The 14,202-nt window shown below is 52.3% G+C and overlaps 1 protein-coding gene across 1 annotated transcript; it reads right to left on the reverse strand.

Moving 5' to 3' along the window:
- Positions 1-7,746: 7,746 nt before the first annotated feature.
- BCL2L11 (BCL2 like 11) lies at positions 7,747-13,696 on the reverse strand. The gene is made up of 3 exons (XM_027653797.1): positions 13,649-13,696; positions 11,870-12,043; positions 7,747-8,503 (listed from the first exon to the last, which is right to left on the reverse strand). The coding sequence occupies exons 1-3, from the start codon at positions 13,694-13,696 to the stop codon at positions 8,414-8,416; spliced, it is 312 nt and encodes a 103-aa protein (XP_027509598.1). The 3' UTR covers positions 7,747-8,413.
- Between the last annotated feature and the right edge of the window lie 506 nt (positions 13,697-14,202).

A 14,202-nucleotide genomic window follows, 5' to 3' on the forward strand; every position in this document is an offset into this window, starting at 1 on the left:
GGAAGAATAAGTTTCAAGCGAAGCGTGTTTTGTTTTGTCACAGGAAGTGGAGAGAGCTTTGGGAGAGCCCTGACACATTGCCTTTAAAGTATAGATTTGAGTGTTTTCCTGGCCAAAACAATAGGATGGATTCGTGCCCGGCGTAAATAGGGGGATCATTTGGAGGGGGGGGAGCAGGGTGGTGGGACCCCCACGCTCAGGGATCCAAAGGGGAAGAGGTTTGGGGCTCTGGGGGGTCCGGGGGAGGAAGGCAGCCCTTCCTGGGGGAGCAGCCGGCCGTCATTCCCTGTGCCAGGGAGCCCGAAATTGTGGGGGGCGAGGGGCGAGGGCTGAGCGAGCCTGGGGCGCCTCGGCTTTGGGAAACCGTTTGAGCTGTTTTTCGGGCAGGCTTTTTGGGCTCCGGCGCCTCCGGCAGCGGCAGCCTCAGGAAAAGGAGCCGGGTTTCACAATGGCTCAGTCCTCCCCCAGCCGGGCTGCCCCCGCCGAGCCGCCTCATCCTCGGAAAAAACCCGAATTGGTTTTATTTCGGAGCCCGGGCGTTCGGCGGGGACGCGGCGCCGGCGCTTCTTCCCTCTCCGGCCAGCCCGGAGAGCATCGCGGGGCTCCGGCGGCACCCAGCTCAGCCCAGCTCCCATCCTGTCCCCGCAGCTCGGCCACCCCCCAAAAAAACACCCCCGTGTCCCCCCCCCCCCCCCCAGCTCCGCCGGGGCCGGTGGGGGTCCCAAAATCGCCTCCACGCCGAGCCCGCCGCGCGCTCGGTGACCTTCACCGAAGTTTTACAACTAAATTGCAGAATTCCTCCTCGTCCCGCGGTATTAATTTGCTTTTTGGTTTCGTTATTAATATCGAATCGGTGCGAGGTCGGCGGCGTCGTCTTTCGGTGGTAATTCACAGCCCGAGTGATTTAATCCGCGTTACGCTCGCAGAAAGAGGGCTCAGCCGGCGTGGCTGGGGTGGGTCCCTGCTGCTGGATGGGGAAACGCGGTGGGAAATTAGCTGGGAAATTATTTGGGATCGGGAAAAATCCCACCGGGTCACGCAGGGGTGGGTTTGGCTTCTCCTCTGGTGGGGAGCTGGAAATAATTCCAGCTAAAGTGAGGATGCCCGGGGGGGTGGGCTGGGCTGGCTCGGGCTTGTCCATCACTGCCTTGGGACTCGTCCCTGCCTCGGGCATCCGAATTTGGCCAAAGAGGGATTTGGGGGTTAAATGTGCCCTTTTTCTCGTTGTGCTGTGGCTCTGCTCCGCCTGTCCTCGAGGCTGTACCCTCACTGAAAGGTTGCAAACAGTTTTGGGAACACGCTGCCTGCCTGAAACATGACAGAATCGGCCACAAATTGCAGATGAGGCTGATAACAAAAGCCAACAACAGAAAATAGGTAGAAAAACAACACGGTAAAGGCTGCGAGACCACTGAAGGGCTTTTTTGTGTGTTTTTTTAACCAGTTCTCTCACAATGGAAGTGAAAACACATGAAAAGAGAAATGTCTTTTGTTCTCCCACTCAAATTAAGATGCCCCAGCACCAAACCAGGCTTGAACCCAGTGGCCGGAGCTGCTGCCCAGCCCGGTGGCTCTCGAATCAGCATTTTTGCAGCCAAGGTGGTTGGTTGTGTTTTTGGGGGGAGTTCTTACATTTTTTGAACCTTAAATATCCTCCCCACGCAGCCCACCGGCAACTCAGTTTATTTTCTCGACCCAGCCTGTTGTACCTGAACGTCTCTTCTCGAATAAATCAGGCTCGAGCTCAGAAATTAGGATGAGGTTTTTGTTTTCGTTCTACTTATTTCATCTTTGTTTTTATAAATAAATACAAATCACTCAAACTGAAACTCGATGGCTTTGGTGATAATCAAAGAGCAGCCCTGGGGAAATTTTTCTTCATTACCATGTTCTTTCACAGCCCACACTCGGGGTTTCGGGAGGAAAACTGTTTAACCTTTGCAGCAGCACAGCCCCGACGCTTTTTTGAAGTCCCGTCACGCTCAAACTCGGGGTTCACATCGAGGAGCTGCCTTGGCATCGCCTGCATTTTAGGGGCCACGGGTCCAGAGGGAATCCTCTCATCCCCCAGCCCTTTCTCCCCTCAATTCACCCCTTCAGGATAACATAAAACCCCTGAGAAAACTTTCAAACCCACCCCCCACCACCACCACCACTGCTTCATTCTTGTTGTTGTTTTTTCGGTTCTCTGGGGCAGCTCTGTTCTCTACCAGCTTTGTACAACGTGTTTTAGTATTTGCAGCTCACTTCCTGTATGAGGTTAGTTTGTTTATCATAAAACCCCTATTTTTAAACCCATTTCTGCCAATAAGTCATTTGAATGTCAATGGCAGGCGCTCGTGACTGTCCCCGGGGCTCGGGAGGGGACTCCACCGCTGCTCTGGGCTCCGTTAGGGATGGATGCTGGAATCCCACTGGAATCCCACACAGGGTGAGGCCTGAGGGTCTCAGCGCCCCCACGGCTCCTCCCTCGGCCCTCAGGAGGTTTATTTGCATGGTTCAGACCCGAAATCAACAGGATTTCTGGAAATCCTGGCTTTTTTAGCCCGGGATCCTGCGCCGTGGCTGGGGCCGCGCTGAGGCAGAGCGGCGGCGCTCGGTGCCCTTTCCCTCCCTCGGGAACGGCCCAGCCTTGCCACCTTCCAACTTTATTTCCCCCTAATTAATAGCCAAGGCAACTGTGGGGATTGTCAGACAATTGTTTGCTCGGCCCACGACGTCCAGAACTGCGCCGAGGCGGTTCAATTACCGGCCCGCGCGGCCGGGAAGCGCCGGCTCCGAGCGTGTCCTCCCGGGAAAAGGGACGGACGAGCCTGTCAAAAACCCAGCGAGGAGAAATCCATCAAACAGGGCAAGAAAAGGCCCCAAATCCCCACGAGGGCTGTGGGAGGTTCCCAAGGCTACACAGGACCGGCCTGTGCCGGCACAGCGGTGTCACTGCCAGGGATAACCCGTTGCCTTCCTTCCCTGGGGATGGAGGTCTTGATTTTTTTTAAAACTCCACAGAAAAGGAGCCAGAATAGGCTTGGGATGCTCAGGAAGGGCACTAGGAAGGCCCTCATGTTCCAACCATCCTTGGGCTTGTCTTACACCACATAAAAGCCCTGTTAGAGCATCTATAACGTTCCTTTACTGCTTTTAGGGGCCTCCTGGTATCCAGCTGCTTCCCATCCCTGTCTCCACGTGGGTTTGGCCCATCCAAGCCCCCTCCAGAAACACGAGAAAACCCCACTGGAAACAGTGAGCTTTGTTGCAATATGAAAATCAAATGCAAAGCTCGGGGGGTATTTTTAGCTGTTTAGGGCTTGAACAGGTGTTTGAAAGGTCAGCGGCGAGTCATTGGAAAAAAAAATAAACATATATCTCTAGATACGTGGATGGTGAGGGCCTGGCAGTGCCCAGGGGTCGCTCCCGTGGCACCGGTTGGCCACCACCTCATCCCAGGCTTTGGCTGCTCGGCATTCCTGAGGCCAGCAGGGGCTGAGGGATGTGGGAACATCCCGGCCTGGCACCTTGTGTGTCCTCAAAGCGGCCAACGGACACGGGGTGTTGTGGCTTTTTCCATGAATAAAATTCAGGGCAGGGGGTGTGTGTGTGTGGGGGGGTGTTCACCTTTTCAAGGAATAAAGGAAGTTTGGCATCCTTAAGACAAAGCGGGTTTTTTAGTAGTTGCCAAAGGAAAAATCTGAGGGCACAGGAAGGGCTCTTGGGGAGGAGCCGGGCGGGGGGTGTGTGGTGGCCCTGGGCCGTGACCACCTTGGGCTTGGCCATGGCCAAGGGAGATGGTGGCCAGCCTGGGCCATGGCCACCTTCCACTTGGCCACGACCACCCTGGGCCATGACAACCTTCCACTGGGTCATGACCATTCTAGGCCGTGACCAACTTCCACTTGGCCATGACCACCTTGGACATGACCAGCCTGGGCCATGACAACCTTCCACTTGGCCATGACCACCTTGGATATGACAACCTTCCACTTGTCCCTGACCACCCTGGGCCGTGACAACCTTCCACTTGGCCATGACCACCCTGGGCCATGACAACCTTCCACTGGGCCATGACCACCTTGGACACGACCACAGTCAACCTAGACCTGGCCGTGGCCAAGCACATGCCCAGAAGGAATCTGGTGGGAATCTCTCCTTGGTTCCCCTTGGTGGGAATCTCTCCTTGGTTCCCCTGGTGGGGATCTCTCCTTTGTTCCTCTTCCCAGGCTCACCAGGTTCGGGCAGGTCATGAGCTCCTTCCAATATTCCTGAGCTCCTTCCAGTAAAAGTCACAATGGGGTCATATCCCAGGTGTGACAACCCACAGGCTCCCAAATTCCATGGGGACCGAAGAGCCACGGGACCAGCAGCTGCCACAGCCTTGGCTGGGGCAATACAACCCTCGTTTGTTTTTTTTTTTGAGTTAAAGAAGCCCCCAAAATAGCACCTGAAACCAATAAACTTCCCTTTCAGGAACTTCTGTAATTTGAAACACACTCAAGAACAAAAAAAAAAAAAAATCCAGAATTTTTTTAGGTTGTTTATCAAGTAGGACTTGGGGGGGGGGTGTTTTTAAATCCCCTTCAGGTGGTGGGTGCCAGGGCATGGAGGAGTAAGAAGAGCTGGAGGGGAGTTAAAAATAGGATGGAAGGTCAAGGCAGCAGGAGAATGGGATGGGAATTTTTAGGAGGATTTTGCTTCAGCTTTAAAATGATAAAATAAAAAATAACCATGTGAAATAATAAAGGGAGAAAATCACACGGTAACGTTGCATAAAAAAAAATATCAAAATCCTGGTAATAACAGCACTAAATAATAAAAAGCATTAAATAATAAAATAGTAACAAACCAAAGCAAAAATAATAAAATAAACCCCCAAACTTTGTCAATACCCATGAAAACCAACTGGGGACAAGGAGTGCATGGGAGGTGCCCAGCAGTTGGGTTTGAGGCCGTGAATGTGGGGAAAAGCAAAAAAATTCCAAGGAAACCCCAAAGCATTCCCAGAAGGGGCAGTTTTTGGGCTTGGGAACACTCGAGGCAACACTTTACAAAGATGTGTTGTTCAACAGCTGCATTTTGGGCTCCTGGGAAGGGAAACATCAGGCCTGGGGGAAATCTTGGGGAGAATGGGTGAAAAGTGGGGAGAATTGGTGATAAACAGGGAGATAAAGAACAAATATCCCCTTCCCAACCCTTGCCAGGTGCTCCTCAACTCCCTCCCCCCCCAAAAAAAACCCCCAACACTCATGACAAATAGTTGAAAGTTTTTATTCATATAAAACTCATATTAAAGAACATAAAAGATCGCATCTGGAAAAACCAACAAAAACAAACCCACCCACCCCCCCAAAAAAGAAAAAACCAAAACAACCAAAAAAAAAGGATCTGCGATTATTTACAGCAGTATTGCACAAGTAAAAAAAAGTGGCAATTACCCTGTCCAAAATTCATCAGTGCAAAACACAAAGGAAGGGCAGGGAAATTGCAGTCAAAAATGCTACATCCGCTGGGTCCTGCGCCACGACTTTAGAGTGACCTCACGGGATGGCTGCTCCCAGGTGGAGGAAAACCCGGATTGAACAGTCCCAGGGGCGGGAGAAGCCAAATTCCCACTGGATTTTTTCGCTAATGCTGAAGTCTTTGACTGTGCCTAAATCCTGGGGAGCGGGGACTTAGGCACTTGGAGCAAAAGGATTCGTTAATCCACCCCCACGATGGCTTTTGGAAGGTGATCCAACACTTATGGCAGGGAGAGGAGAGAGAGAGAGAGAGAGAGAGAGAGAGAGAGAGACAAAGGGGGAAACCAAATCTTCACAGGAACTTAAATAAGCAGAAAATAAATATACAATGTTTCTACAAGTTACAGCATTAAACAGTAGAGTGCATTAATTACACGGAAAATTTAAAAAAAAAAAAAAAAAAGCCCCACAGTATTTTAAACAAAGTTCAACTCTAAAAAAAAAGTTTAGGAAAAAAAAAAACAGGGTTTTTTTAATAATTTTTTTTTTTTTTAATGTATTTATAAGCTGTACAAAACTTACAGGAGAGAAAGGAGAGGGAGTACATTGCACACAGATATTTGGCTCAGATGATGAAAATACGGTGCCCTACTCTAATAAATATTTGGGTATTTACAGTTGGGGGGAAAAGAGGAGAAGCGGGACCGGGAATAAATCCGGGAATAAATCTGGTTTCCCCACATCCAAGGAAAACTCTTCATCACATCCTTTTGGTGCAACACAGAGCACAGGTTATGCTTAAAACAGCCCAGAGCCAACATGGCTAAACGGGCATAATCCCTATTTTATAACATCATTCTTCTGGTTTGAGGCTTTTCAGGGGGGTAGGGGAGGGAGTTCCCCCTAAACCTGCTTTTTGGGGGTTAATTTTCCTATGCCTTTTGGCTGGGAATTCCTCCTGTGGAGAAGTCCCTGGGAGACTTTGCCAATGTTTGGAATTTTTTTTTTTTTTCCTTAAAACGAACCTATTTTTTTTTTGTCTCCATGGGAGGAGGGGGTAAAGTGCTCGGTGATTCTTTGGTGTATTCCAAGGGACACATTCCAGGATTCCATAAGGCTGGGAGACCCCAAAGCACCATTTCGTCCACCAGCAACGATGAAACTCAACTGGGAGAAAAGTCTCACTTGGTTTTCCCCCCCCACTCTGCTGCTGAATTTCACTTATTTAATTTTACCAGCAGCCATGGAATTCCACGTTGGTTCCCGTGGGAAATCATGAGCCAGAGCCAGAGCCAAAATCCCATGGGATGAGGAGCAGGATCTGCCTCCGGCCCAGCTCACCGGTTATCGAACCCCTCGCTCTCCACCAGTGCAAAGGTTCCCCCTCACACACCCTCTCCAAAAAAAAAACCCCTTCCTAAAACATTCCCTGCTCCTGCGACCGACGCCCGCCTTAAAAAAAAAAAAAAAAAAAGGGAATAAAATTGGGAATCGAGGTTAAAACTCGCTCCGTGACTCTCCAGGAGCACAGGGGCAGGTCCCACTGCACCCCATCCATAACCATCATCCATGGCACTCAGCAGCTGCTCCCTGTGGGCCCAACCGCTCTTGGGGGAGCTTGGGATTGGGTTTTCCTTCCTTTTCTTTTTTTTCCTTTCCTTTTTTTTTTTTTTTTTCTTTTTCCTATGGCGCCGGCGAAAACCGGTGAGACCAAAATGGCCCCCCACGGCGTCGGGGCGTGAGGGGGGGGGTGGGACCACCTGCACCCTCCAGAGGGGAAGGGGCACGAGGTGGGGAGGGTTGTGCATAGATATGGGGTGGCCGGAGCAGCCACTTCCCCCAAAAACATCCGAGGTCCACCGGAGGCAACGGGACACACACACCTGGGTCTTCCATGGCCGTGGCACGTCCGGGTGGAAGGGGAGATCATTCCCTGCGAGGTGGGGACAGACCCCCCACCGTGGCAAGTCCTGCAGTGGATCCATGCCAGGCTGGCTCCTTCCAGCTGCATCCAGGGTGGGGGCTTCACGGCGCCCGCTCATCATCCCTCTGTGCCAACACGGAGAGGATCCCAGGAAGACACGGTCCAGCACCTTGGAAAAACCCCTCCTGTGAGCTTTGACAACAACTCCGCCACGGTGGTGGGTCCTGGGAGTTGCTCCTCCTGCCTCCGGGGATGTTTTATTGCTGAATTCCTCAGTCGTGTCCCCCCCCCCCCATTTCTATATTATATATTATACAAAAGAAGCGTTTTCACACTTTTTATAAGAAAGACTTTCTATGAAAAAAAAAAAAAAAAAAGGCAACCTGGTGGATCGGGGTTTGTTGGTTGGTTGGTTTGTGATGGTTTGGACCCTGGAGTTCGACAGCGAAGTCTTGAGAAAAATTCAGAGTGTATAAAAAAAAAAAAAAAGAGATATAAAAACTACAAAAAAAAAAAAATCATCAGTCAGCAGGAAATAGGCGATTTGCATGATGCAAATGAAGGTGGATCTGGGGTAGCATTAGGTATTTACAGGTAAAAGAAGTGCTGATTTAAAGCCCTCTGCCCTTCTTCCAGCCTTTTTTTGTCGGGCAAATGCCCTGGAGGCAAAGGGAGAGGGGAGGAATCCCAGTCTCTCGCCCATCAGCTGGCTCAGGTTTCCCAGAGGATTCCAGGAACGATGACAACAAATTATCCCACGTTTTCACTGAGACTCTTTTGGGACAAAAAAACCAAAAAAAAAGATGATTAAAAAAAAAAAAAAAAGTGATAAAAGTTGAAACACTAAGTAAACACCACTCTGGGATAAAAACACTGCACCGGAGCCCGGCAGGTCGGCGTGGGATGAACACCCTCGTCCTGCCACGTGTCCTGGGGGAGAAGCAGGGTGGGAGTCCCACATCCATCCATCTGTCCAGTCCTTCCCGGGCTTTCCCAGCGAGGAAACAAGTCCTGGAGCCTCCCGGGGTGCGCCGGGCGCTCACTGCAGCCTCCAGATGAGGCGGACGATGTAACGCAGCAGGCGCAGGATGACGACCTGGGGGTTTCCCACCTGGTGATCCCAGAAACCCTGAAACAGAGAGGAAGGGAGGAGGAAAAAGAACAACAAAAAAAAAAAAAAAAAAAAAAGAGAAAAACCAAAAAAACCAGTGAGTTTGATTTCCAGCAGGAAGGCCCTGTGTTACAAACACCTGGAAGATATTCCGGAGGTGCAAAATCAAGCGTTTGGCAAAGAATGAGGATAAACCCTTTCGTGTTTTAACCCTCCTGCCTTTGACCAAAGGGTCAAAGCTGCCCTCTCCCAACCACAAATGTGGATTTTGGGATTGAGCGGCACCGCCATGGTGTCACATGCATGTGGGCATGGGAGCCGTGCAACGTTGCCAGGAGGTTTGAAACACCCCAAAGGAGCCCTGTTAGGACATTTAGGGAGGGTTAAAACCACAGGGTAGAGGGAAAATATTCAAAATGAAATGAAAATCCCCCTAAGAAGGGAGAAAAGCAGGTCCTCCCCCACCAGCCTAAGGCTAAGCCCACCACACTGCCCAACCCTCAATATTATGGAGAGCAAGGAAAAAAACCAAACAAAAACCCCATCAGGCTTAAATGATGGAAGAGAAATGCCAAAATTAGGTTCTGCTGAATAAAGAGGTAGAGGAATAATCAGGGAGCTGAAACAAGGCACTGAGGGTGGACATCCAGAAGAATTCCTTACTGGGAAGGATTGTTAAAGATGGGAAGGGGCTGCCAAGGGAGTTGAAACAAGGCATTCAGGGTGGACATCCTGAAGAATTCCCTCACGGAAAGGAATGTTAAAGATGAGAGATGGGGGAATGCCAAGGGAGTTGAAACAAGGCATTCAGGGTGGACATCCAGAAGAATTCCTTCCTGGAAAGGATTGTTAAAGATGGGAGATGGGGGAATGCCAAGGGAGTTGAAAAAAGGCATTCGGGGTGGACATCCAGAAGAATTCCCTCACGGAAAGGATTGTTAAAGATGGGAAGAGGCTGCCAAGGGAGTCGAAACAAGGCATTCGGGGTGGACATCCAGAAGAATTCCCTCACGGAAAGGATTGTTAAAGATGGGAAGGGGCTGCCAGGGAGGCAGTGGAGTCCCCATCCCTGGAGGCGTCCAAGGAAGTTCTGGACATGGGTTGGGGGATAAGGTGGGGATGGGGCACAGAGTGGGCTCCATGGGCTGGGAGAGCTTTTCCAACCTCAGGGATTGTGCGGTTCCTTAATTTCCCACCCTCTGCCAGCAGAAGCCTTGGTCTGGTGGCCGCTGGAGCACAAGCTGTGTGAGGCACAGAGGGGCCGGGGTGAGGAGCTGCCCGATTTCCCGCCGCCTCTCCCGAGCTGATCCCCGCGGGTGACGCACGGACGGGGAACGTGACGGGGGAACGTGAAGGGGGAACGCGAGGCCCCGACCCGTCCGACAGCCCCGACCTGCCCGGCGAGTGCCGCTCTGGCACGGCCCCCAGTTCCCCATTTCTAACCTCAGCCTCCAAGGGCAGAGCCCAGCCGGGTGGGGCCCGGCGGGCACGAGCTGTTCCCACCTTCCCCTCCCGCCCCAGGGGGCTCCGGGAGCGGCTGGAACACTTCCAGGAGGAAGAGACACCTTCCCCACGAGGCAACAGCTCCGCGCCTCGGGGGGGGGATAATTCCGCAGCCGCCGCTGAAAGGCTCTGAAACCTCCCCGGTTTTGGGTGCGATGAGGGAGAAGTGGGGAGATGCTGACTAAGGCAGGTCCAGAGTGTTTGTAGGGTCATCCTCTGCTCGTGCCATGGAGCGAGCAGGACATGTCCTTGGTGTTCCGCCTCTCTCCCTGGGGGTAGGGGGCTGGAATCTTGGGATATGCCTGGAGCGCATTTCCAGCAGCGAGGGGGCTGGTCCCCACGGGATAACACGGGCAGGATGCTCCTGTTCCTCACAAACCCGTTCACACGAGGTGCTCCTGTTCCTCACAAACCCGTTCACACGAGGTGCTCCTGTTCCTCACAAACCCGTTCACACGAGGTTTGCCAAATTTAAGGCACTGCTCTGGGAGGCAGGAGGGAGATGGGAGAAGGGATGAGGGTGGCTGGGCGCTGGCACAGGGTCCCCAGGGCAGTGGTCACGGCCTCAAGGCTGGTAGAGCTCAAGGAGTGTTTGGACAATGGTCTCAGGCACATGGTGGGATTGCTGGGGTGTCCTGGGCAGGGACAGGAGTTGGACTCCTTGATCCTTGTGGATCCCTCACAGCTGAGGGTATTCCATGATATGGCAGGGCTTTCCACATTTCCACCAGCTCTTCCGGATCAGCTGACTGCTACCGGGTGCCTCCAGCTTCCTGAACAGCCTGGTCCCTCCCTTTCCTTGGAAAGATGTTCTTTCAACCCAAAAAGTGGCTTCTCCAGGGATAAGCCTGGAGCCGGGGGGGGGGGGGGGAAGGTCAGAAGATGCACATTCTGGATTCAGGATAAAGCACAGCTCATCACAGTTTGTTGCAGGTCTGAAGAGCCAGAGCGTTTGGAAGGAGAATGGAGCAGATGGAGACGATGCAGAAAGCTGGATCGTGGCAGCTGTACCCCCCTTTTGGGGGAAATCCAACCCTCCGGACCCCGGGAGCGGTGAGGAAACGCTGCGAGAGTGACTCAGGAGATGGGGAGGACGGATAAGGATCCAGGCAGCCGGCATTCCGTCACCAACACTGCTCCCAAACCGCGCTCCCGGCTCCTCTTCCCACAGATCCAGGGACCAGGAACCACAAGCACGGACACGCAGCCGTCGGGAATACTCGGAGTCACCGCCGGCGAGGCTCCTCTGCAAACTCCTGTTGCTTCACCCCTCGGGCTGGGTTGGTTTGGGGTTGGGTCCCTGCTTTTTTCTTTTGGCATTAGCGCATCGATTGCTGTTGCAACACTCCAAGGTGAGCCGGTTTATGGTCTTATAAACACCCGTCTTTCAAAACAGAGTCTTTGCAGGAAAAATAAGTTATCGGACCGCAAAGTTTCCTCTTTGCAGCTTCCCCAGGCAGCAGCAGCAGCAGCAGGGATTTGGGAGCTGGGATTAGAATCCCACTGCGCTCACTCCCTGAAAGCAACAGTGCCTGACGCTGACACCCCCAAACTTTCCCTGTCTAACCCTTAGAAGCCTGTTCCTCGCTACCATCAGGTCCGGGCCCGAGCCACCAACACCGGCCCCGAAAAGCTCCTGCCAACTTCTCCCCCCAAAAGGCCTCCAGCCTCAACCTGAAGGTTATTTCTGATTGATTCGACACCGTGGCAGCCGCAGACGCCGGGCCGACACCGCCACCCGCGCAGCCCTTTCTCCATCTGAGTGCACCCGGCACTCACCGCAGCAGTTTCCAGAGATGATTAAGCTTTTCCCTTTCAGAGAGAAACGCGTAAAAAGAAATGGAAAGTAGAGAGAAAGAGAGAGAGAGAGGGGAAAGTTACCCTTCGTGGACAATAGGAGGCATTGAACTCGTCCCCGATGCGCCGCAGCTCCTGCGCGATCCAGACCTCGGGCTGCACGTCCTCGGCCACCGAGTGCCACCGGGAAGCTGCAGGGGGAAAAACGGGAGCGTTGGGAAGGGAGGAACAACAAAACTTCACAGCAGTCCATCCAACCTTGCCATTTTATTGCTGCTTTTTATTATGGCTGTGCCTTGATTCTTACATCCAGGCGCCAGATGTTCCGCGGCACAAACGGGACTTGTCGTCACAAGCCAGGTTTTTATTCCTTATCATTATTATTATTATTATTATTATTATTATGCATGCATTTATTTATTTATTCATTAATCTACGCTTTCCCTGGGAGCACCTCCAAGCTTTGGTCCCCTCCTGAACAGGGAGAAAAGCCAGGATGCCACTCTCCTGTTTCCTTCCCTCGCCAAACCTCCTCTTCCCCCCCTCCTTTCTCAACAATTTTCTTTCCTTGCAGGCACGGCAGCAACTCCTTCCCCTAACCTTAAAAACCCTCTGTCTGGATAGTTTCAGCCAATTATCACATTTCTGCCCCCAGTCATCCCCAAGTGCCCAAGAAGGAAAGGAAAAGGGTTTGTCACAAGGAGGAGAAAGCCACAGTTGGATTTGCGTGTGGAGAAACCACATTCCCAGCGAAACCAAGTGCTGGCTTGTAAGTGGAAAAAGAGTTAATGTATTAACTATACTGTGTGATAGTTAATTATTTCAGTCTCCATCTTAAGAAGTTATTAAACACATGATAAATCCCTCAAACAGCCAGGGGAAAAAAGGAGGTAGGACCACATACGGTACTGGCACCACCTCATCCCCCCTCCTGCAAGCCCAAGTGCAGGATCCTCGCAGGAATCACAGCCTTAAGGAAAATAATAATACAAAAAAACCCCACAAAAAACCTAAAAAGAAAATAAACAAAATAAAAATAAAACAACACCACACAATAAAAAAACAAAACAAAACAAAACGCTCCACTGCACAAAACAAAACAGCGTTTTGGCACGACAGCTTCGGAGGAATCACAAGGGAAAAGGGGAACAGCTTCCAATCTGTGAATATTCAAAGGATTAGCGGGGCAGTAAAAAAAAAAAAAAAAAAAAAAAAAAAATTAAATAAAAAGCCTGGCTCCGACCTGACTGGAAAATGTCTCTGGGAGCCAAGGCAGCGCCGCTTGGCTCGGGGACGTGTTTTGTTTTCACGCTGTAGTAGCGCAGGAGTAGCACCCGCCGCCTGCCCAGGGACGGCCCCGCAGCACTGCTGCTCCTCGCCGCTGAATGAAACACAGCCCTCGCGATATTCCAGCCTCTGGATCTCTCCGGGAAGGCAAACAGGGATTCCGGCCGGGGCGGAGCGACCATCCGAAATCCCACCGCCGTCAGCAGAGCCGGCCCAGCAAGGGAAACAAAAACACCACGGGCAGACACGGGACAAAAAGATGCCGGGAGATACGGGGATCCAGGGAAAACCACGCGGGGCAGAGGGTCTGCTCCCTCTCCATCCTTTCCCCCCCCCCCCCTTCCCCACCCTTCCCCCCCCCCCCCCCGCCCCAGCAAAGCGCCCACGAGCTCATCCGCCCCGAGAGGCGAAGCCTGGGGTTGGTGGCTGAGAGCGAAATCGGGCTGAGGTTTTCAGAAAGGACTTTCTGTGGCGCTGCGTCAAAAGGGTCCAGTCATAACTGGTCCCCAAACCAGTCAGAGGTGCTTTCGGGGGCGGGGGGGGGTTGGGGGGTGGCACAGTCATACCGCGACACACCGAGGGCGACACGGCCGCCCCGGGGACAGGGACAAACCCGGAGGCCATCACGTCTCACTCCAACCCATGGGATGCTCCGGCACCGGCTCAGAAGGGCAAAAAAAAAAAAACCAACAAACAACCCCAAATTGCACCTTCAAGCCCCGGGTTTAGTTATCCAACCCCCCCAGAGAAAACCTCCTCCGAGGAAATGGCAGCAGCAGCTCCACCGGACACCCCCACCAGCTTCCCGAGGTTTTCCCTTTAAATCCACCTATTTCCACGGGGGGGGGATCTCCTTAGTGGGCAACAAGAGGTTCGTGATGCTTCTCTTCCCACGGGAAAATCATCAGGATCAGAGCAGCCCATTTACAGAGCACTTGCTCCAAACACATTCCCAAAAGCCACGCAGATGGAAAACCCAACGGAAGGACACAAAACATCAGGCAAAGAGTCTCCCAACCCCCCCCCAAAAGGTGAGTTTCTTGTCTTTGGGTGATTTATGCTCCCAGTAGGGCACCCACCAACGCTCCCAACCTCATCCCCAAAAAGCAGGATCATCATCCTTTTCCCCC

Source organism: Corapipo altera, unplaced genomic scaffold (genome assembly GCF_003945725.1).
Source record: "Corapipo altera isolate COAL_440 unplaced genomic scaffold, ASM394572v1 70, whole genome shotgun sequence".
Taxonomy (NCBI): domain Eukaryota; kingdom Metazoa; phylum Chordata; class Aves; order Passeriformes; family Pipridae; genus Corapipo; species Corapipo altera.